Here is a 24770-nt window from a genome sequence, read left to right on the forward strand (position 1 = left end):
TGATGATGACAGCTTTGTAGTAGAGGCTGAAGTCTGGGATTGTGATGCCTCCTGCTTTGGTCTTCTTCTTCAAAATTCCTTTGGCTATTCGGGGCCTTTTGTGGTTCCATATGAATTTTAGGATTGCTTGTTCTAGTTTCGAGAAGAATGCTGGTGCAATTTTGATTGGGATTGCATTGAATGTGTAGATAGCTTTGGGTAGTATTGACATTTTGACAATATTTATTTTTCCAATCCATGAGCAGGGAATGTCTTTCCATTTCTTTAAATCTTCTTCAATTACCTTCATAAGCTTTCTATAGTTTTCAGCATACAGATCCTTTACATCTTTGGTTAGATTTATTCCTAGGTATTTTATGCTTCTTGGTGCAATTGTGAATGGGATCAGTTTCTTTATTTGTCTTTCTGTTGCTTCATTGTTAGTGTATAAGAATGCAACTGATTTCTGTACATTGATTTTGTATCCTGCAACTTTGCTGAATTCATGTATCAGTTCTAGCAGACTTTTGGTGGAGTCTATCGGATTTTCCATGTATAATATCATGTCATCTGCAAAAAGCGAAAGCTTGACTTCATCTTTGCCAATTTTGATGCCTTTGATTTCCTTTTGTTGTCTGATTGCTGATGCTAGCACTTCCAGCACTATGTTAAACAACAACGGTGAGAGTGGGCATCCCTGTCGTGTTCCTGATCTCAGGGAAAAAGCTCTCAGTTTTTCCCCGTTGAGGATGATGTTAGCTGTGGGCTTTTCATAAATGGCTTTTATGATCTTTAAGTATGTTCCTTCTATCCCGACTTTCTCCAGGGTTTTTATTAAGAAAGGGTGCTGGATTTTGTCAAAGGCCTTTTCTGCATCGATTGACAGGATCATATGGTTCTTCTCTTTTTTTTTGTTAATGTGATGTATCACGTTGATTGATTTGCGAATGTTGAACCAGCCCTGCATCCCAGGAATGAATCCCACTTGATCATGGTGAACAATGCTTTTTATATGCTGTTGAATTCGATTTGCTAGTATCTTATTGAGAATTTTGGCATCCATATTCATCAGGGATATTGGCCTGTAGTTCTCTTTTTTTACTGGGTCTCTGTCTGGTTTAGGAATCAAAGTAATACTGGCTTCATAGAATGAGTCTGGAAGTTTTCCTTCCCTTTCTATTTCTTGGAATAGCTTGAGAAGGATAGGTATTATCTCTGCTTTAAACGTCTGGTAGAACTCCCCTGGGAAGCCATCTGGTCCTGGACTCTTATTTGTTGGGAGATTTTTGATAACCGATTCAATTTCTTCGCTGGTTATGGGTCTGTTCAAGCTTTCTATTTCCTCCTGATTGAGTTTTGGAAGAGTGTGGGTGTTCAGGAATTTGTCCATTTCTTCCAGGTTGTCCAATTTGTTGGCATATAATTTTTCATAGTATTCCCTGATAATTGTTTGTATCTCTGAGGGATTGGTTGTAATAATTCCATTTTCATTCATGAGTTTATCTATTTGGGTCATCTCCCTTTTCTTTTTGAGAAGCCTGGCTAGAGGTTTGTCAATTTTGTTTATTTTTTCAAAAAACCAACTCTTGGTTTCGTTGATCTGCTCTACAGTTTTTTTAGATTCTATATTGTTTATTTCTGCTCTGATCTTTATTATTTCTCTTCTTCTGCTGGGTTTAGGCTGCCTTTGCTGTTCTGCTTCTATTTCCTTTAGGTGTGCTGTTAGATTTTGTATTTGGGATTTTTCTTGTTTCTTGAGATAGGCCTGGATTGCAATGTATTTTCCTCTCAGGACTGCCTTCGCTGCGTCCCAAAGCGTTTGGATTGTTGTATTTTCATTTTCGTTTGTTTCCATATATTTTTTGATTTCTTCTCTAATTGCCTGGTTGACCCACTCATTCGTTAGTAGGGTGTTCTTTAACCTCCATGCTTTTGGAGGTTTTCCAGACTTTTTCCTGTGGTTGACTTCAAGCTTCATAGCATTGTGGTCTGAAAGTATGCATGGTATAATTTCAATTCTTGTAAACTTATGAAGGGCTGTTTTGTGACCCAGTATATGATCTATCTTGGAGAATGTTCCATGTGCACTCGAGAAGAAAGTATATTCTGTTGCTTTGGGATGCAGAGTTCTAAATATATCTGTCAAGTCCATCTGATCCAGTGTCTCATTCAGGGCCCTTGTTTCTTTATTGACCGTGTGTCTAGATGATCTATCCATTTCTGTAAGTGGGGTGTTAAAGTCCCCAGCAATTACCACATTCTTATCAATAAGTTTGCTTCTGTTTATGAGTAATTGTTTTATATATTTGGGGGCTCCGGTATTCGGCGCATAGACATTTATAATTGTTAGCTCTTCCTGCTGGATAGACCCTGTAACTATTATATAATGTCCTTCTTCATCTCTTGTTACAGCCTTTAATTTAAAGTCTAGTTTGTCTGATATAAGTATGGCTACTCCAGCTTTCTTCTGGCTTCCAGTAGCATGATAGATAGTTCTCCATCCCCTCACTCTCAATCTAAAGGTGTCCTCAGGTCTAAAATGAGTCTCTTGTAGACAGCAAATAGATGGGTCTTGTTTTTTTTATCCATTCTGATACCCTATGTCTTTTGGTTGGCGCATTTAATCCATTTACATTCAGTGTTATTATAGAAAGATACGGGTTTAGAGTCATTGTGATGTCTGTATGTTTTATGCTTGTAGTGATGTCTCTGGTACTTTGTCTCACAGGGTCCCCCTTAGGATCTCTTGTAGGGCTGGTTTAGTGGTGACAAATTCCTTCAGTTTTTGTTTGTTTGGGAAGACCTTTATCTCTCCTTCTATTCTAAATGACAGACTTGCTGGATAAAGGATTCTTGGCTGCATATTTTTGCTGTCTAGCACCCTGAAAATCTCGTGCCAATTCTTTCTGGCCTGCCAAGTTTCAAAAGAGAGATCAGTCACGAGTCTTATAGGTCTCCCTTTATATGTGAGGGCACGTTTACCCCTTGCTGCTTTCAGAATTTTCTCTTTATCCTTGTATTTTGCCAGTTTCACTATGATATGTCGTGCAGAAGATCGATTCAAGTTACGTCTGAAGGGAGTTCTCTGTGCCTCTTGGATTTCAATGCCTTTTTCCTTCCCCAGTTCAGGGAAGTTCTCAGCTATTATTTCTTCAAGTACCCCTTCAGCACCTTTCCCTCTCTCTTCCTCCTCTGGGATACCAATTATGCGTAGATTATTTCTTTTTAGTGTATCACTTAGTTCTCTAATTTTCCCCTCATACTCCTGGATTTTTTTATCTTTTTCTCAGCTTCCTCTTTTTCCATAACTTTATCTTCTAGTTCACCTATTCTCTCCTCTGCCTCTTCCATCCGAGCTGTGGTGGTTTGCATTTTGTTTTCCATTTCCTTTAAAGCGTTTTTCAGCTCCTCGTGACTGTTCATTAGTCCCCTGATGTCTGTAGCAAGAGATTCTCTGCTGTCCTGTATGCTGTTTTCCAGCCCAGCGATTAATTTTATGACTATTATTCTAAATTCACTTTCTGTTATATTATTTAAATCCTTTTTGATCAGCTCATTAGCTGTTGTTATTTCCTGGAGATTCTTCTGAGGGGAATTCTTCCGCTTGGTCATTTTGGATAGTCCCTGGTGTGGTGAGGGCCTGCAGGGCACTTCCCCTGTGCTGTGGTGTATAACTGGAGTTGGTGGGCGGGGCCGCAGTCCGACCTGATGTCTGCCCCCAGCCCACCGCTGGGGCCACAGTCAGACCGGTGTGTGCCTTCTCTTCCCCTCTCCTAGGGGCGGGATTCACTGTGGGGTGGTGTGGCCCGTCTGGGCTACTTGCACACTGCCAGGCTTGTGATGCTGGGGATCTGGCGTATTAGCTGGGGTGGGAAGGCAAGGTGCACGGCGGCAGGGGGGGCAGGCTTAGCTCGCTTCTCCTTAGGTGATCCACTTCAGGAGGGGCCCTGTGGCAGCCGGAGGGAGTCAGATCGCTGCCGGAGGTTTGGCTCCGCAGAAGCACAGAGTTGGGTGTTCGCGCGGAGCGAGCAATTTCCCTGGCCGGAGCCGGTTCCCTTTGGGATTTTGGCTGGGGGATGGGCGGGGGAGATGGCGCTGGCGAGCGCCTTTGTTCCCCGCCAAACTGAGCTCTGTCGTCCGGGGGCTCCGCAGCTCACCCTCCCTTTGTCCTCCAGCCTTCCCGCTTTCCGAGCAGAGCTGTTAACTTATGACCTCCCAGACGCTAAGTTGCGCTTGCTGTCGGAACACAGTCCGTCAGGCCCCTCCGCTTTTGCAAGCCGGACTCGGGGGCTCTGCTTGGCCGGCGAGCCGCCCCTCCGCCCCGGCTCCCTCCCGCCAGTCCGTGGAGCGCGCACCGCCTCGCCGCCCTTCCTACCCTCTTCCGTGGGCCTCTCGTCTGCACTTGGGTCCGGTGACTCTGTTCTGCTAATCCTCTGGCGGTTTTCTGGGTTATTTAGGCAGGTGTAGGTGGAATCTGAGTGATCAGCAGGACGCGCGGTGAGCCCAGCGTCCTCCTACGCCGCCATCTTCCTGGACCCCCTCGTGCTCTGACTTTTAAAGAGCAATTTTGTTATCCTAGCCCCAAGGAACTGATCAAGGTGACAACTGACTTACACAGTTATTGGGGAGTCCATCCCATTGTCCAGCTGTGTAATCATATGTTTGTTGTATGAACAACATGGGGTCCCTTTTATTATCCCCTCAGAGTAACAAGCAGGAAGATTATCTGTATATGAGCTATTATGGCAGTCTCTTCGAAGTTTACCTCAAGTTGTCTAGCTTAGGCAAACAACAAACATTTAAAGAAATTGATCAAAACTAGAATCTGTGGGGCACCTGGGGACTTAGTCCATTAAGTGTCCCAGTCTTGATCTCAGGGTCGTAAGTTCAAGGCCTACATTGGGCTCCACACTGGATGTGAAGCCTATTTTAAAAAAACAAACAAACAACCAAATAAACAAAAACAACTAGAATCTATGGATATCATCAGGATGCATTTTTTAAAGTTTATTTATTTGGGGGCGGGGAGCATGAACAGGAGAGGTGCAGAGACAGAGAAAGAGAATTCCAAGAATTCTGTCCTGAAAGCACAGAGCCCAACGTGTGGATCCATCCCACGAACCATGAGATCGTGACGTGAGCTGAAACGAAGAGTCGGATGCTTAACTGACTGAGCTACCCAGATGCCTCTAAGGATGCGTTATTGAAACTTGTAGGAGCCTCTTGAGGCCAGAGCCAAGCCAAGTGTTTGTCATCAGACTGCTGCAATACCTGTAGATTAGGGTATATTCCTTGAGGTCCCCCAAATATCCTGAAGTTCCTACAGCTGCCAGGAATTGACCTTCTTTATTCACCTGGTAAGGCTGCTGGGAACTCTGTAAGCAGGGTATCAAAGCAACATTTCCAAGGTTCCATTGGCTCCATAAAGTCAGCCTTAATTCCTTAAAGCTGTCTCATCATATCTGAGTCTATGCATGTCTCTCTCAAATATGACGTTCTGGTTAAAGCTTTGGTGGTAAAATAACCAATGTTTTCAGTGGTGTCCCATTACAAGAACAGATTCTCATTGAACTTATGCAAATAACTATAGGCTATGGAAGAAAGAGAACTCAACTGAGTTTCTGAATTTCAGAGGGTTCAGGTAAAGAGAAAAGTTGAATGCTTCAATTTGTTCACAGGGGAATACTTTATCATATTTCTGTAAACCATGGATATTTTAAGAGAAAGTTTCCTTAAATCTAGGAGAGCAAACATTAGAGAACAAGCAATATTTCAAACAAAAGTCATAAAAACGATAATCATCTTCCTTAGTTCATTCAGCCCCATGTTATTTTTGTTCTGTTTGAATGCAGGTTTCCTATTAGTTCTGGAAGTTCTTACACAGTTTAGTTTTATCCTAAAGATATCAAATACCTGTATTTGTCATATTCCTTTTCATAAGTCTCTTTGAAGATGAAACACATTTTGCAAGAGCATCAGAACAATAACTATAAATAACCAAAAAAGCTCAGAAATGGATGTGGTTAAAGATCTGATATGAGGGGCGCCTGGGTGGCTCAGTCATTTGGGCATCCTACTCTTGATTTGAGTGCAGGTCATGATCTCAGAGTTTGTGGGATCAAGCCCCGGGTTGGGCTCTGAGCTGACAGCATGGAGCCTGCTTGCGATTCTCTCTCTTCCTCTCTCTGTCTCTCTGCCCCTCCCCTTGCTGGTACCCTCTCTCTCTCTCTCTCAAAAAAATGAAAAAATAAAATTCACTCATAAAAAAAATGAAGATCTGATGTGAGAGTTCATTGTAATGTAGCTGACTAGGAAATCCAGTTACTTCTGTGACACATAACACTTCAACAATCAGAATATCAAGCAATGACCTTGTGCTAAACATATTAAAACTTAAGGAATTTTATATATTTTCTAGAATAGTTTTAGCATTTACCCATATAACATAACCTAAGAAAGTTATCGTTATAAGCTTGACAGTGCTTTCCAAGCAACATACCAAATAAATAAGTCTAATTAGTCAAAAAGACTTCACTTACCATTTAAATCTCAGGAAGTTTGTTAACGTTAGAAAGCTTTTATTTATTTATTTTTAATTTTTAATTAATTTATTTTTTCAATTTACATCCAGCTTAGTTAGCATATAGTGCAACAGTAATTTCAGGGGTAGATTCCTTAATGCCCCTTACCCATTTAGCCCATCCCCCCTCCCACACCCCCTCCAGTAACCCTCTGTTTGTTCTCCATATTTTTTTTTTTTCAACGTTTATTTATTTTGGGGACAGAGAGAGACAGAGCATGAACGGGGGAGGGGCAGAGAGAGAGGGAGACACAGAATCGGAAACAGGCTCCAGGCTCTGAGCCTTCAGCCCAGAGCCCGACGCGGGGCTCGAACTCCCGGACCGCGAGATCGTGACCTGGCTGAAGTCGGACGCTTAACCGACTGCGCCACCCAGGCGCCCCTGTTCTCCATATTTAAGAGTCTCTTATGTTTTGTACCCCTCCCTGTTTTTATATTATTTTGCTTCTCTTCCCTTATGTTCATCTATTTTCTCTTAAAGTCCTCATATTAGTGAAGTCATTATGGTATTTGTCTTTCTCTGATTGACTAATTTTGCGTAGCATAAATACCCTCTAGTTTCATCCACGTAGTTGCAAATGGCAAGATTTCATTCTGTTTGATTGCTGAGTAATACTCCATTGTATAGATATACCACATCTTCTTTATCCATTCATCCACTGATGGACATTTGGGCTCTTTCCATACTTTGGCTATTGTTGATGGTGTTGCTATAAACGTGGGGGTGCCTGTGCCCCTTCAAAACAGCACACCTGTATCCCTTGGATAAATACCTAATAGTGCAATTGCTGTAACCTCACAAAGTTTTAAAGCACGTGCCTAAATAGGATTACAGGTCATTATAAAACTTAATATTTAATGATATATTTACCAAAGCTGGCAATAGGAGATTCTACAGAAGGTTACACAATTGTTAGCAAAACTTAGCTCCCTTAATATTTAGAAGTTTCAATTCTCCTAAGTAATCAAAGACCTGAAAAAGACAAAACATAGCTTTGTTTTCTGGACAGATAAAGAAAAAGAAACTGTTTACAATTTCTTATCAAGAGCAGACCAACAATCTGAAAATTTTTTGTCTTTTTAACAGAGAGAGAAGCAGAATTTCAGTCTTATACCAGTGTACTTTTAAAATCCATTCACTTCAACCTTAGTCCTGACCACGCAATAAAGTTCTTTTCCAAAGATTTCTCTTCACAAACCTTCTACAACTTTCCTTTTCATTCAGATTTTATCATAAGCCATTTCTCTCCAAATAACCAGCCTCATTTTAGGACAAAATTACTTTCATTTTCCCTCAACAAAATGTATTTCCATTCCTTCTATCTTTCCCATGTATCTCCTACAGAATTACTTTCCTTATTCCATTATCCTTAATTATATTTAACAGAATTCTAACTGTTAGAAACCTTAGTTTCCAATGAAATGAAAGAGTAACTGATTGTGAACTGTTACACCAGCATTCTTTAGATAGGCAAATTTATAAATACATTTCATAATTTCTAAAAACATATTTTTCCATAGTACAGTCTTTCAATACAGCATAAAGCATGTTTCCCGACAGGCCCAAGTGTCTTCAGTTTCTCTGCAACAAGAAGGCAAAGCAGATAAACCTGTGTTTGGTAAACAAAGCTTTAGCAGTCCATATCTTTTGGAAAAGATTTAGACATCCAGTCGATTCAATCCTATTTATCATCTCACTTAGCAAACCTTCAAAGTTTTAGGTTACCAAATATTTTGAAAGCAATAAACCTTTTTTATGTATTTAACCTACCTGTTTTTATTATTTTAAAGTTTATTTATTTTGAGAGAGAGGGAGAGAGAGCGCGAGCAGGCGCTCGGGGCAGAGAGTAGCAGAGAGAGAATCCCAAGCAGGCTCTGCGATAGGAGTGTGGAGTCTGACATGGGGCTCGAACTCACGAACCGTGAGATCATGACCTGAGCCCAAATCAAGAGTTGGATGCTTAGCTGACAGAGCCACCCCAGGCGCCCCTCGAAAATTTCCAGACAGCCAGATTTTAAGTCCTCTTTTTGCTGACAGATTGCAACAGTGATAACAGGAGCTTATTTGACCTTCGGTAAACCTTGATAGAATTATAGTATTATATTTAAAGCTGATAACTTTAAAGATATGTCTGTCTTAAAGTAACAAATTTAGTCTAAATACTGAACATGTTGCACCTGGGCCCACTGAAAAGTCAGTCTATTTGTTCCCCACAGCCCCTCTTTACCTAGGGAGCCTGTGTAAAGTGGGTGGTTTCAGCCCAGGGAGGGGTCCCTGGACCTCTTCATGTTGACTGGGAAGGCGCTCCCGTTTGAACTTCGTGCGGAGGTGGCCCAGCAGGTTGGAGTGCCTTTCACTCCTTGATAGCGAGGGCAGGAGAAGTGGGAGCCAGTGGCACCAGGGACAGTGAAAATGGTGTAGGAGCCCCTTGTATAAGCTGGTGGTGCAGAAACAGGTGGAGGGGGAGGGGGAGGCAGAAGAGACGGGGTGCCGCCAGCAAGGCTGGACGTGTCTAAAATCCCAGATGGCACGGAAAGAGGACTCCTGGTCCTGAAGCTCATCAGCTCAGACAGGTGAACAGATGCGGTTTTTCTTTCTCACAACAAAACGTGAAAATAGTCAGTCCCTGAAGAGCTGGAGAAGACAGGGAACCTCCTGAAACAAAAGGAATGTCAGCAGCTGCTTGGGAATATTCCTTTAAAGCCCCTGTCTGGAGGTAGACTAACCAGACGGTTGGCTCCAGTTATCGCTGCCATTAACCAGGGAGATGAACGAGGGGAAAAAAAAAAACCTCACATACAACAAGAGTCGGGCAACATTTATCTGGTCCTCTCAAAGTATATTCCAGATCTGACACATGGAAGAGGAAGCAAACAAAGAGGAGGCGAGTAACTCAGGAAAAACAGAGGGAGGCATGTACAGGCTCTTGGCAGCAACCTGTTTACAGGAAAGAAGTGGGAGCTCGTAGGGAACAGGACAGAACACAGGTGATGTGGCAGGTTAACAGAAGTAGAAGGGCCTGAGGCAGGTGAGCCGATGGTGGATTGAAGAGAAGAGGGTGAGAAGATGGGTGTTCTCATGCCCTCTAAAGGAATCAGGACAGGGGCGCCTGGGTGGCGCAGTCGGTTAAGCCTCCGACTTCAGCCAGGTCACGATCTCGCGGTGCGGGAGTTCGAGCCCCGCGTCAGGCTCTGGGCTGATGGCTCAGAGCCTGGAGCCTGTTTCCGATTCTGTGTCTCCCTCTCTCTCTGCCCCTCCCCCGTTCATGCTCTGTCTCTCTCTGTCCCAAAAATAAATAAACGTTGAAAAAAAAAAAATTAAAAAAAAAAAAAAAAAGGAATCAGGACAGACCAGATACAGGGCCATGAAGAGCTGACCATATGGGGTTTTGGTCTATTTTTCCGGTCAGATTTCCCCATCCTCTAGTTTATATTGAGGCCAACTATGTTCAAAAGTAAGCAGACTTGGGAAGGAAGCATCCAAGGTGTCAGGGTCAAATTGGTTCCAGTTTCTCAAGATGTATCCCAAGGGAGTGTTGGATGGGATCGAGGATGGGAAAGATAGTGACAGCCTCCTGGGCTAGAGGCATCCCTGCTGACCCCCAAGAGCATTGCTTTGGATAGTCTGGGCCCTGGGGACATTTCCCTGGAACCATCAAATTATTGTCCCTCGTGTAGGTGGGCATCTCCGACCTGCTGACCTCTTTGACCTAGCATGCCTTCCAAAGAAGGAACCCCTGCCTATCCTTCCTTTCAATCAACATGGGCTTCCTTGGAAGACAGGAGAAGTCTCCCCAGTACTGAGGTTGCATTTAGTCTGGCAATCAGCAGTTTTTGCTTCCTTTTTAGGCCTTTTCCCAGGTAGATTAGAAATCCTGTTGTCCAAATTGACTCTAATGTGTTAGGAGACAGCTCAAGGGAGAGTCCTCTGGGACTGAGGAAAGTTGATTCCATATTTAATTCCTACAAAAATGGGGAGAGTACATTAACTGAGGAGTCCATTACCAAAATCCCCCTTTGCTTCTGAATGACAGAATATTCTCATCAGGAATATTGCCTGGGATTATTACCCAGAATATTGTTCTGGGATTCAGAGTGGCAGCCAGCGTCCCTCTTCTTGACCGCTCTGACACCTTTGTACTTCTTGAGAAGGGATGTCGACCTTCCTTTGCTTCTTTATTGCATTCTAGACTGCAATAGGTTCTGGTGAATGGACTGCATCGCCACAGAGATTGGGGCTGCCTCTTTCCGTTTGGGGGGAGTCGATGTATTTGGCGACCAATAATAATCCCTTTCCTAAGACTCTAGATCTAATATAAATGGATGAAGTGAAGGTCCTGGCTTTTGTTAAGAAGAGGCAGTTATTTTATATCATAATGAGTGTCATATAGCTAGACGCCCTTGAGAGTAGGACAAAGAACACCGAATAGCCCATGGGTAAGGACAAATCTGAGACATGAAGAAAACGAAAGTATGGAATTTCTATCTAATCTGGGCAACTTTCTCATGAGCTTTGTCCATGACCCAGTCCCAAGGGAGTGGTCCACTGTTGTGTGAGTGCCCCAACTAGGTCATAGTTTTGACTGGTCCCTTTTGGAAAGCACATGGTCAGATGTATCTTGGATTTTATGCTCACTGAGTGATCATGCTTGGTTATTTAGGAAGAAACCTTATACAGGAGTCTTAAGATCGGCAGCCATCCTAATGACATGTACAGCCATCCTGTGCCCGAGAAGAATACAGGTATTGAAAGAATAGGTAAGAGGTGCCTGGGTGGCTCAGTTGGTTAAGCATCCAGCTTCAGCTCAGGTTGTGGTCTTGTGGTTCGTGAGTTCGAGTCCCGTGTTGGTCTCTGAGCCTGGAGCCTGCTTTGGATTCTGTGTCTCCCTCTCTCTCTGCCCCTCCCCTGCTCATGCTCTGTCTCTTTCTCTTTCTCTCTCAAAAATAAATAAACATTAAAAAAAAAATAGGTAAAATAGAGAGGGCCTGATTTCTGAACCCAGTGCCATTACAGTCAGTTATTTATTTTGAGAGAGAGAGTGAGAGCAAGCTCAAGCAGGGGAAAGGCAGAGAGAAAGGGAGAGAGACAATCCCAAGCAGGTTCCACACTCAGTGTGGAGCCCGATGCAGGCTCCATCTCACGACTCTTGGATCATGACCTAACCAAAAATCAAGAGCGGGACACTCAACTGACTGAGCCACCCAGGTGCCCCTTATCAGGAATTTTTGATCATGATTTTGTTGTAGTTAACAAATCTTTGCCTAGCTTAGGCTCACAAATATTTTCTCCTGTGTTTTCTTTTAGAAGTTGTATGATTCTTGGTTTTATATTTGGACTTATGAACCATTTCCTATTAATTTTATGAATATCCAGTTGTTATAGCATCATTTGTTGAAAGGACTGTTTTTTCTCCATTGAATTCCCTTTGTACTGTGCTGAAAATCAATTGATTGTATACGTATGGATCTATTTCTAGATTCTGTTTTGTCCCATTGATCCATGTGTCTATCCTTTCACCAATACCACACTAACTTGATTACTGCAGTGTTTCGGTAAGTCTTGAAATCCAATCATGAGTCTTCCCACCGGGTTTTCTTTTTCAAAATTATTTTGTCAGTTATAGTTTTTTTTGCCGTTTTCTTATAACTCTTAGTATCAGTCTGTCAATTTCTACAGAAAGACATTGGTCATTGCTAGAACACAGAGTTTATTTTTGTTTACTGACCATATATACTATGACTTTAATAAACTCATGTTTTATTTATTTACTTTTTAAAAATATTTTATTTTTAAGTAATCTTTACACCCAGTGTGGGACTCAAACTCAAAACCCAGAGATCAAGAGTCGCATTCTATACCGACTGAGCCAGCCAGGCGCTCCCTCACTTTTTATTTCTAATACTTCTTTAGTTAATTCATTGGGATTTTCTATATAGACAATGATTTAAAAAAATAAAGACAGTTTTATTTCTTGCTTCCCAATCTGTATGCTACTGTATTTCTTTTTTGCCTTTATTGCACTGCTTAGGACCCCCAGTATATTTTTGAAAAGGAATGATGAGGGCCTGTATTCTTTCCCTGTTCCTGATCTTATAAGGAAGATACTCATTCTTTCATCATTAAATATGATGTTAGCTGTAATTTCTTTGTAGATGCTTTTTATCAGTTTGAAGAAGTTTCCTTTATAGTTTGCTGAGAGTTTTTATCATGCATTGATGTTACTTTAATGCTTTTTCTGCGTCTATGGAGATCAACAAATGGGTTTTCTTCCTTAGAACATCAAGTCAGTGAATTATATGAATTGATTTTAATATATTTTTTTACTGTTTATTTTTATTTTTGAGAGAGAGTGTGAGCGGGGCAGGAGCAGGGGCAGAGAGAGAGGGAGACAGAATCAGAAGCAGGCACCAGGCTCCATCTGTCAGCATAGTGCCAGATGCGGGGCTTGAACTCACTAACCACAAGGTCATGACCTGGGCTGAAGTCGATACTGAGCCACCCAGGCGCCCCTTCATTGATTTTAATATTGAATCAACCTTGCATGCCCTTGGATAAAGCCTACTTGGTCATGATGTATACCCTTTCCGAAATTTGATAAATTTCATTTGCTAACATTTTGTTACAGATTTTTACATCTATGTTCATTAGAAATACCAGTCTGTAATTTTGTCTTTGTGTTATCACAATATTAGGGCCTCATCACATGTGTTGAGAACTTTTCCTTCCTATTTTGTTTTCTGAAAGGACTTGTGTAATTAGTTGTTTTTTTTTTAATTAGTGCTATTTCTTGTTTTGATAGTATGCCTTTTCAGAAATGTGTCTGTATCAGTAGAGGTTGTTGGATTTATGTGCATCGAGTTGTTCGCCAAATTCTCTTACTGTTCTTTTAATATCTGTTAGATTTACCTAGTGCTGTCCCTTCTTTCATTCCTGATATTGGTAATTTGTCTCCTTTCTTTTATCATCGTCAGTCTGGCCATGTGTTTATGAATTATATGAATTTTTTAAAAGCATCTCCTTTTGGTTTTATCGATTTTCTCTATCTTTCTGTTTTCAATTTTATTGATTTTTTTAAAAAAGTAAACTCTACTTCCAGTGTGGGGCCTGAAGTCAGGACCCCAAGGTCAAGAGTTACATGGTCTACTGACTGAGGCAGCCAGGCACCCCTCAATTTCATTGATTTTGGTTTGTATTGACATTGCTTCCTTCCATTTGTTTGCTTTGAGTTTACACTTTTTCCCAGGTGCCCCCCTCCCTGCTTTCTTTTTTTTTTTTTTTTTTAATTTTTTTTTTTTTTTCTTTTCAACGTTTATTTATTTTTGGGACAGAGAGAGACAGAGCATGAACGGGGGAGGGGCAGAGAGAGAGGGAGACACAGAATCGGAAACAGGCTCCAGGCTCTGAGCCATCAGCCCAGAGCCTGATGCGGGGCTCGAACTCACGGACCGCGAGATCGTGACCTGGCTGAAGTCGGACGCTTAACCGACTGCGCCACCCAGGCGCCCCCCCTCCTTGCTTTCTTAAAGTAGAAGTTCAGATAGTTCTTCTTGTTTAATATAAACATTTAATTATATAAATTTGTGAAGAATATTTTAGCTTTGTTCTATAAATTTCAATGCTGTGTTTTCATTGTCATTCAGTCAAAATATTTTCTATGGGGCGCCTGGGTGGCGCAGTCGGTTGGGCGTCTGACTTCAGCCAGGTCACGATCTCGCGGTCCGTGAGTTCGAGCCCCGCGTCGGGCTCTGGGCTGATGGCTCAGAGCCTGGAGCCTGTTTCCGATTCTGTGTCTCCCTCTCTCTCTGCCCCTCCCCCGTTCATGCTCTGTTTCTCTCTGTCCCAAAAATAAATGAAAACGTTGAAAAAAAAAAAAATTAAAAAAAAATATATTTTCTAATTTCCCTCGTGACTTCCTCTTTGACCTGCATGTTATTTAGGAATGTTTTGTTTAATTTCTGGATATAAGGGCATTTTGCAGATGTTTTGCTGTGTACTGATTAATTTCATTATGGTAAAAGAACAAATTTCAGGTTAAAAATTTTTTTAATTTGTTTTAATTTTTTTTAATTTATGGCTGAGAATATGGTCTGTCTTGGAGCATGCTCCACGTGTATTTAAAGAGAATATATTGCTCTTGTTGGGTGGAGTGTTCTATAAATGTTAATTTGGTTGATATAGGCTTCTATCAACCAGGTGTTCTATAACTTCATTGATTTTTTTTGCATACTTGTTCCATCAATTACAGAAAGAGAAGTGTTGAAGTCCCTAATTATACTTGTGGATTTTTCTATTTCTCTTTTTATCAATAGTTTGCCTCTTTTAACACCCTGTTGTTAGGTGCCTAAACATTTAAGATTATTATGTGTGTGTGTGTGTTTTTATTAAATTTTGTTTAGTGTTTATTTTTTTTTGAGAGACAGAGAACGAACAGGGGAGGGACAGAGAGAGAGGGAGACACAGAATCCGAAGCAGGCTCCATGCTCCGGGCTGTCAGCACAGATTGGGCTCGAACTCAGGAACTGTGAGAAACTGACCTGAGCCAATGTCAGTTGCTTAACCGACTGAGCCACCCAGGTGCCCCGATTATTGGGTGTTTTAAAAAAATTGATCCCTTTATTGTCATGTAATAACCATTTTTATACCTGGCAATTTTCTTTGAAGTATATTTTGATAATAATATATTGACTATGGCTTTCTGTTTTTTTTTTTTTATATGTTTATTTCTTTTGAGAGAGAGGGAAGAGAGAGAATGCAAGCAGGGGAGAGGCAGAGAGAGAGGAGCAAGAATCCCAAGCAGGCCCTGCTCTGTCGCACAGAGCCCGATGCAAAGCTCAGTCTCACAAACCTCGAGATCATGACGTGAGCCAAAATCAAGAGTCAGAGGCTTAACTGACTGAGCCACCCAGGTGCCCCTCCAGTTTTCTGTTGATTAGTAGTTGCATGGTTTTTTTCCTTGTCCTACTTTTAACTGTCTATATGTTTCTGTTTAAAGTGGATTTCTGCTATCTTTTGTCTTTCATTCCAAGATTTTATTTCTAACACTTCCGTTTGACTTTTAAAAATACCTTTATGAAGGTTTAACTCACACACCATCCACTTCATCCATTTGAAGTGTACAATTCAGTTGCTTTTAGGATATGATAGAGTTGTGCAATCATCACCACAACCAATTTTGAACATTTTCATCATCTCAGAAAGAAACCCCATGCCCATTGGTAGTCAATCTGCATTTTCCCCCCAAACACCCCTACTCTTGCTTTCTGGCTCGATCACTTTGCCTATTTTGAACATTTCATATAAACAGAATCATATAGCATGCAGTGTTTTGTGGCTGGCTTCCTAGCATAATTTTTTCAAGCATGTGGTAACATTTATCAGTACTTAATTGTTTTTTATTACTAAGTACTCCACTGTAGAGCTATGCATCTTATTTAGCCATTCATTACTTGATGGACATTTAGATTGTTTCCATTCTTTTGGCTATTAACAAATAATGCTGCTGTCAACATTCATGTACAAGTTTTTGTATGCATGTATATTTTCATTTTTTATGTATGTATGTGTGTAGAGTATTGTTTGTTCTTGGCTCCTTTGTTGTAAATTAAAAAAAAATTTTTTTAATATTTATTTATTTTTGAGAGAAAGAGACAGAGTGTGAATGGGGGAAGGGCAGAGAGAGAGAGGGAGACACTGAATCCGAAACAGGCTCCAGGCTCTGAGCCATCAGTACAGAGCCTGATGTGGGGCTCAAATCCATGAATCATGAGGTCATGACCTGAGCTGAAGTCTGACGCTTAACAAACTGAGCCACCCAGGTGCGCCTCCTTTGTTGTAAATTAATTGACCATATATATGTGCTTTTATTTCTGGGCTGTCAACTCTGTTCTACTGATTTATGCATTTGTTTTTATGTCCACACCATACTGTTTTGATTGCTGTAGCTTTGTAATATAGTTTGAAGTCAAGAAGTGTGATGCCTTTAGCTTTGTTCTTTCTCAGGATTGCTTTGACTCTTTGAGGTCTTTTGTGGCTCCATTTACATTTTAGGATTATTTTATTTTTGTGAGAAATGTCTTTGGAACTTTAGTAGGCATTGCATTGAATCTGTAGATTGCTTTGGCTAGTGTGGACATTTTAACAATATTATACAGATATGTACAGAACATTCCACCTGAAAACAACAGAATACACTTTTCTTCTCAAGTACATGTGGAACACTCTTCAGGATAGATCCTATGTTAGGCCACCAAACAAATCTTAAAAATTTAAGAAGAGTGAAATCATATCAAGTACCTTTTTCAACCACAGCAGTATAAAAGTAGAAATAAATTACAAGAACAAAAGTGTAAACCTCAGTAATTTGTGGAAAGTAAACAACTACTGAACAACCAATGGGTCAAAGAAGAAATAGAAAGAGAAAACAAAACAAAACACCTTGAGACAAATGAAAATGGAAAGAGAACACGCCATAACATATGAGATATAGCAGTAGTTCTAAGAGGGACGTTCATAGCAATAAATGTTTACATCAAGAAATAAGAAAACTTAACCTAATTTTACATCTCAAGGAACTAGAAAAAGAAGAACAAATGAGCCAAACTTAGTAGAAGGAAGGAGATAACAAAGAACAGAGCAGAAAAAAAGTGAAATAGAAAGTAAAAAGACAATAGGAAAGATCAATAAAACTAAGAACTGTTTCTTTGAAAAGATAAACAAAATTGACAAATCTTGAGCTCAACTCACCCACTAGAAAAGAGAAAGGACTCAAATAAAATCTGAAGTAAAACAGAAGTTACAATTGATACCACAGAAATACAAAAGATCCTAAGAGACTACATGAACAAATATATGCCAACAAGTTGGAAAACCTATAAGAAATGGATAAATTCCTAGAAACATACAACCTTTCAAGACTGAATCTTAAAGAAGTAGAAAATCTTAACAGACTGATTACTAGTAAGGAGATTGAATTAATAATCAAAAGTCTCTCCCAAAACAAAAGTCCAAGACCAGACAGTTTTACTGGTGAATTCTGCCAACATTTAAAGAATTAACACCAATTCTTCTCAAACTATTCCAAAATATAGAAAAGAAGAGAACACTTCCAAACTCATTTTATGAGGCCAATATCACTCTGATAACAAAACCAGACAGGGATGTCAGAAGAAAAGAAAATTGCTGGCCTGTATCCCTGATACACACAGATGCAAAAATTCTCAACAAAATATTAGCAGACCAGATTCAATGATACATGAAAAGGATCATACAACATGATCAAGTGGAACTTATTCTAGGGATGCAGGGGTAGTTTGACATCTGTGAATCAATGTGATATACTACATTAATAAAATGAAAGGTAAAAATATTATGTTCATCTCAGTAAATACAGAAAAAGCATTTGACAAAATTCAACATCTGTTTATGATAAAAACTCTCAACAAACTGGGTAGAGGAAACATACCTCAATGTAATAAAGGTTGTATATGATAAACCCATAACTAACATTAGACTCAATAGAGAAAAGCTGGAAGCTTTTCTTCTAAGATCAGGAACAAGATAAAGATACCTTTTGCCACTTTTATTCAACATAGTACTAGAAGTCATAGCCAGAGTAATCAGGCAAGAAAAAGAAATAAAAGGCATCCAATTTTTTTTTTTCAACGTTTATTTATTTTTTTGGGACAGAGAGAGACAGAGCATGAACGGGGGAGGGGCAGAGAGAGAGGGAGACACAGAATCGGAAACAGGCTCCAGGCTCTGAGCCATCAGCCCAGAGCCCGACGCGGGGCTCGAACTCCCGGACCGCGAGATCGTGACCTGGCTGAAGTCGGACGCTTAACCGACTGCGCCACCCAGGCGCCCCGAAATAAAAGGCATCCAAATAGGAAAGGAAGAAGTAAAACTGTCACTATTTGCAGATGACATTTTTAAAAATTTATTTAAGTATCTCTACACCCAGTGTGGGCCTCAGACTTACAACCCTGAGATCAAGAGTCTCAGGCTCTTAGACTGAGCCATCCAGGTGCCCGTGCAGATGACATTTTTAAAAGCTTTAAGAAAGAAGATAAATCTAGGGTGCCTAGCTGGCTCAGTAGGTGGAGTATGTAATTTTGATCTCGAGGACATGAATTCAAGCCTCACTTTGAGCCTAGAGCTTACTTAAAAAATAACAAACTGTTATTTAGAAATGCTATATAATTAATCTAAATTGACATAAGATAAGTGAGATTGAAATATAGGAGTTTTGATTTTTAGGCTTTTCACTTATACATTTAGCTACACCCCCTCATTTCAGCAGATAAATCTTAGGAAATTAGTAAAAAATAATACTTGATTTTTTTCCCACTTGTAGTGTTAAATGTTTACAAAAAGCAGTGAAAGATTCTTATCACATAATGTGTAGACCATGTGCCTGTGAACTTGAAGTTTGTGCAAAATGTGGAAAGAAAGAAGACATTGTTATTCCGTGAGTATTTTTTTTTCATGTCTGGGATTTACTCTTTTAGTAATTGATAAGTGGATTTTCTTTCAAGGAAACATTCAGTAGCTCTAAGAGTCTTAAGGTGCAGTCTATCACACCAGTTTAGATTCTTTCCTTCTACCTAACAGGAAAAAAGTCTTAATTATTCATTAAAATTTTCTATCATTACAGTAAAAATAAAACTTTATATTTTTAGGAAATGGAAATATTTATCCATAAGGCTTACATTCATCACTCATCACAGAAGAATTCATTCATTATATAACTGCTTTTCTTTAGTGGACATCCTATATTAATTTCTTTGAGGCTATTTTGTTGACAACAATATTATAATTGGTTGGATCTTGACTGATATTAGTCTTCAAGGATCTTTTTCTCTATACTTATTTTTTTAGGCTCCTCCTAATCAGGAAATGTAGTATAAAGTTCTTGTCACTCTATAGTTAAATAATGAAAGCCTGAGAAATAAATAGAAGTTTTAATTTTTTTTTTCAATTTTAGGTTTAATAAAGAACCAGAAAAGACAGAAAATCCTGAAAGTAATCTACATTCCAACCCTAGAAGTTGCAGAAGAAATGAAGAAGAAAGTGATGATGATTTAGATTTTGATATTGATTTAGATGACACAAAAGACAATCAAGGGGATTAATATATTCAAAGTCAGTTTGAAAACATGAAATTCCGAACAACTTTTGACTTTTGAGGGTTTTACACAAAAATACTGTGAAATCCTAATGAGAAAAATAGCAAAAACCTATATAGAAAACAGGCAAAATTCACACATGGACTATATAACTTATGCATGATACTTGGATAATTATGAAACTTTCATTTAGTGTTTTCTTACAATACATTTTTTTAAAAAAGTTTTTTAATGTTTATTTTTGAGACAGGGAGAGACAGAGCACAAATTGGGGAGGGCAAAGAGAGAGGGACACACAGAATCTGAAGCAGACTCCAGGCTCTGAGCTGTCAGAATAGAGCCCGACACGGGGCTCGAACTCACAAACTATGAGATCATGACCTGAGCTGAAATCAGACACCATATCAACTGACTCAGCCAGCCAGGCGCCCCTCTTATAATACACTTTTAAGTAGCATATGCCAGAGTACCTGCCAAAGTGAATATTAGGTTATCATATTGCAGTTCAAGGGAATTATTTAGAAGAATGTGCTACCTAATATCAAACTAAACAAGATTCAGAATTGTTACTTGTGTAAGAACTATCCCATGGAAAGATCAGATGATATAACTACAGTGCAGGCTTCAAAAATTGGTCCTCAGCACCTTTTGATAGATTGATCCCAAGTAAATGGCCCACATAACAAAGTCCCTTTACTTAAAGTTTGCTTATAAAAGACTTGTTATTTATTTTTTGTAATAATGTTTAATAAGTGTATTTAAGCAGTTTTTCTTGAAAGTATTTTTACCTACTGGATCACATTTTTTAACCTTTCTTCTGTTGTGAAATATACATACGGAAAAAAATATATAAAATACGTATGTGTAATTTAATAAATAATTATAAGAAAAGTCATACATCTGTCATCCAGATGAAGAAACTACTTTTAAACAATATAAATTAGTTTTGTCTGATTTTTAGTCTTTTTTATCTTTTTTTTTTTTTAATTTTTTTTTTCAACGTTTATTTATTTTTGGGACAGAGAGAGACAGAGCATGAACGGGGGAGGGGCAGAGAGAGAGGGAGACACAGAATCGGAAACAGGCTCCAGGCTCTGAGCCATCAGCCCAGAGCCTGACGCGGGGCTCGAACTCACGGACCGCGAGATCGTGTCCTGGCTGAAGTCGGACGCTTAACCGACTGCGCCACCCAGGCGCCCCTTTTTTATCTTTTTATTTTGAAAAATCTCAAACCCAAGGAAAACAGCAAACTAGTAAAATGAAACCTTGTGTATTCTTCCCGTAGATTCACAATTGATCGGTTACATTTTCATTATATCTCATTAGGTATTAGATACATATTTTATTTCCTGAACCATTCGAAAATAAGTGGCAGACATTGGATTTGAACTTTATATGAACAGACTTATACATGCATGTTATTTTGTATCTCTTTATAATGAAATAAAGAACATGGATGTGAAATTGATCCATATTGTTGTAAGAGCTTTAATTTGTTCATTTTGCAATACTGTGTTTTATTCCATCATCTTAACATACTACAATTTATTTATCCTCTCTAATGCTGAGGGACATTTGAGTTATTTTAAAATTTTCCTAGTACAAATAATACTGCTGTGACCATTGTTACATGTGTTTCTTGGTATAAATTTCCATTACATGTATATTTAGTAGCGGTACAGGCCATCCAGCTATGTACGTCTTCAGGATTACTGTATAATGCCAAGCTATTTTTCCAGAAGAATTGTTATCTCCTTTCCCCACAGCAATCTATTAGAGTTCCAGTGCTCTGTATCCTTTTTAACAAACACTTGATCTTTACATTTCTGTCAGTTTGATAAGTGTGTAATATGTCTTTGTCTTATTAATTTTATAATTTATATGTATATGTATGCATGTATATGTTACACACACACACACACACACACACACACACACACACCCCACATCTTTTTGTCCATTCATCTATGGATGATCATTTAGGTTGCTTCCACATCTTGGCTATTGTCAATAATACTGCAATAAACATAGGGGAGCATATATCTTTTCAAATTAGTGTTTTGGGTAAATACCCAGTAGTGGAATTACTGGATCATACGGTGTTTCTATTTTTTTAGTTTTCGAGGAAACTTCATACGGTTGCATAGTGGTTGCACCAACTGATGTTCTCATGAACAGTACACAAGAGTTCCCTTTTCTCCACATCCTCACCTTGCTGTTTGTCTTTTTGAGGGTAGTCCTTCTGACAGGGTATGAGATGATGTCTCATTGTGGCTTTGATTTGCATCAAAGTCATGGTGCATGGTTAGTGATGTCGAGCATCTTTTCATGCATCTCTTGGCCATCTGTGTGTCTTCTTTGGAAAAATGTCTTCAAACCCTCTTCCCATTTTTAATGGATTTTTTTGTTTAAAAATATAAAATCTTATTAAAACGTTGAGGAAAATGGAGACATAAATGGAGGAAGAGAAAAAATAAGTGGAAAGAGATACCATATTCATGCTGGAGAAAGAGATACCGTATTCATGGTGAGGAAGTCTCAGTATTCTAAGGTTACAATTTTGCAGAAAGTTTCCCATAATTTTGTGGGGCTTACCTTTTTGCATACAAAATTATTTTCTGGCTGAGGTAACTTTTGTGGTTAAAGAGCCAACTAAATTAATTATTAGACCTAGCATAAATTCTTTCCCATCTGAATAAGTTATAAATCCTCAGATTACCTTCTTAGGAGAGAAATTTAACAAAGAGCATCACCTAGTGACATATCCTAATATCTGCATTTCTAGTCTTAAGAAAGGTTTTGCCTTGCTTTTTTTAAGCAAATATAAATTTAATTGTTACATTTAGTTCATTTATATTTTTTAGGAAGTATTTTGTACAATCTAAAAATTTCTTTTCATTGGAACTCAGCATGGGTCTAAATCCTGCTGTATCATTTACTAAGCTGTATGTCATGGTACAAACTAGTTAATCTTTCTGTGCCTTGGTTTTCATGAGGTTGATAGAAGGATTAAATGTATTAATATGTGAAATGCCTAGAACCTATAAGAACACTATGCAATTGATGCTATTATTGCTACTGTTTGATTATATGTATAAATAAATTGGTAATGGATTAGTAATTATTAATAATGGAGAAAGCAATTTAGTTGTTTGCCTACATTCTGCAAGTTGCATATATATAAATATCTATAATGTAATATATATAAAAATTCCATATGTATGTGTGTGTGTGTGTATATATATATATATATATACAGACAGAGAGAAAGAGAGAGAGAGAGAGAGAATGCAGAATGTATATATATGGAATCCTGTTAGTTGCAAATCCATGTTACCTAGCTTCAGGGTCTGTTTTTTAACTACTGAGCTACTGTACCAGTCTTAATCACATTTCAAAAGCAGTTCCAAAGGTAAATAGAGAAAACTGTATTAGATGGAGGACATGGCATGAACTTACTTGGTGACTAAAAAGGCTTAGAATAATGACAATATAATAATGGCATTCATTCGTTCAACAAATAATTGTTGAGCACCTATGTGTGCAGGGCCCTGTTCAAGATACGTGGGGTACAACAATGAACAAAACAAAGATCCTTATCATTTCAGAGATGACTTTTTAGTGGGTAGAGACAGACAATTAGCAATAAACGTAGGAAGTAAATTGTATTAGAAGGTGAAAAGCGCTGTGGGAAAAAATAAGGAATGCTTGAGTGATTGGGACTCTAAGAACTTGGATAGCCTAGGGATGGGTGTACAAGTGGGTGGGAAGTGGGCTGTGATTTTTAAGTGAGGTGCCCAGAGTGACACATTGGGGAAAAATGTCCCAGGCAGAGGAGACAGCCACAATCTGGCAAGATTTTGCCAGATTTGTTCAAGGGACAGCAAGGAAGGAAAGAAAGAATTAAGTTGGAGACTCATAAGCCATCAGGGAGATAATGGATGGCCCGATCATGTGAAACCTGCTTTTGAGAGGTTTCTTTTTTATCTTTGGTTTTCAGCCATTTGACTATGAAATTTGGTTCGTGCCTTAACATTTTCTTAGTTCTTCAAATCTGTTGGTCACTGTCCTTAAATTTGGAAAAAAATCAATTTGTAGGTTTTCCTTTCTAAATTTTTCTTAATTATTTTTTTTAAGTAAGCTCTACACCCAATGTGGGGCTTGAACTCAAGACCCCAAGATTAAGAGTCACGTACTCTACTGACTGAAATGTTGAAATGTTCCATGTTACCTATCTTGCATATCTTTTCCTCTTTTTTTCTTTGACATATTCATCACAGTTATTTAGAAACCCTTTTTTACTTTCATTTCTTTTATCTTGATTATTGGACACTTTCTCCTGCTTTGCACATCTAATAATTTTTATTGTATGCTAGAAATTGTGGATGGTATGTTATAGAGGCTTCCTCTAAAAAACAAATTACTGGTCACATCAACCTAGTCCTATCAGAACTTGGGTGTAGGCTTTACTGGGGTGGTCTGTTTCCGTTTGCACTTATTTCTAGAATTCCTTATTCCTATCTTCTTATTCCTCAAGTATGGCCTTTATTTTTGGAAATGTATTTCCTGCGATCTTAATGTGGGTAAGCTCAGACTCCAGTACTGTGTGACCTCTGTCATCTCTGCCTGGCTCTAAGCCTCTCAGCAGCTGTTCTCTGCTAGGACTCCTTCGCTTGTGCCCTGGCTGTGGCCAGCTTCGGAGACTAAGGAATGACCAGAGAAGCAGGAGAACCAAGAAAGGGTATCCTCCTGGAAGGCAAGAGGCATGTGGATTAAGTGTGGAATGTATCCTGGTATCGTTCAAAACTAAACCCTCTCCATGATAAGCTCATCAAATGTTCATCATGGCTCTGTGTAGTGCTAACAATCACTGTCCACATTTTACAGATGAGAAATCGAGGCAAAGTAATTTGGCACACAACCAAAAAGCATCAGGCCTTGGTTTTGAACCTATACAATCATCTGATCCCAGAAACCCTTCTGGATATTAGGGTTAGTATGCATACGGATAGTATGTGAGTTGCTGACTGGATAATTCCACTGTTTTCCATACTATTACTATTCCAGGGCTGTGCTGACAGTCCTC

The 24770-nt window shown here is 39.2% G+C and overlaps 1 protein-coding gene across 2 annotated transcripts in view; it reads left to right on the top strand.

Annotated features, from left to right (window-relative positions):
* The window catches only part of CUNH9orf85 (chromosome unknown C9orf85 homolog), a 133360-nt gene that overhangs the window by 52429 nt on the left and 56161 nt on the right, over positions 1-24770 (top strand). Inside the window, exons 3-4 of one of the 2 annotated variants that reach the window (XM_047102152.1) lie at positions 18913-19026; positions 19543-19944. The exons of the other annotated variant lie outside the window; for it this stretch is intronic. Of the exons in view, the coding sequence (XP_046958108.1) occupies positions 18913-19026; positions 19543-19690 (262 nt within the window). The 3' untranslated portion in view covers positions 19691-19944. Of the gene's footprint in view, positions 1-18912; positions 19027-19542; positions 19945-24770 lie in introns of those variants that run through there. 2 annotated transcript variants of the gene reach the window in all.

The sequence above is a fragment of the Lynx rufus genome, unplaced genomic scaffold (genome assembly GCF_022079265.1).
Source record: "Lynx rufus isolate CCGP_SWC_20201006 ecotype Redwood Valley unplaced genomic scaffold, mLynRuf1.p SCAF_10, whole genome shotgun sequence".
Taxonomy (NCBI): domain Eukaryota; kingdom Metazoa; phylum Chordata; class Mammalia; order Carnivora; family Felidae; genus Lynx; species Lynx rufus.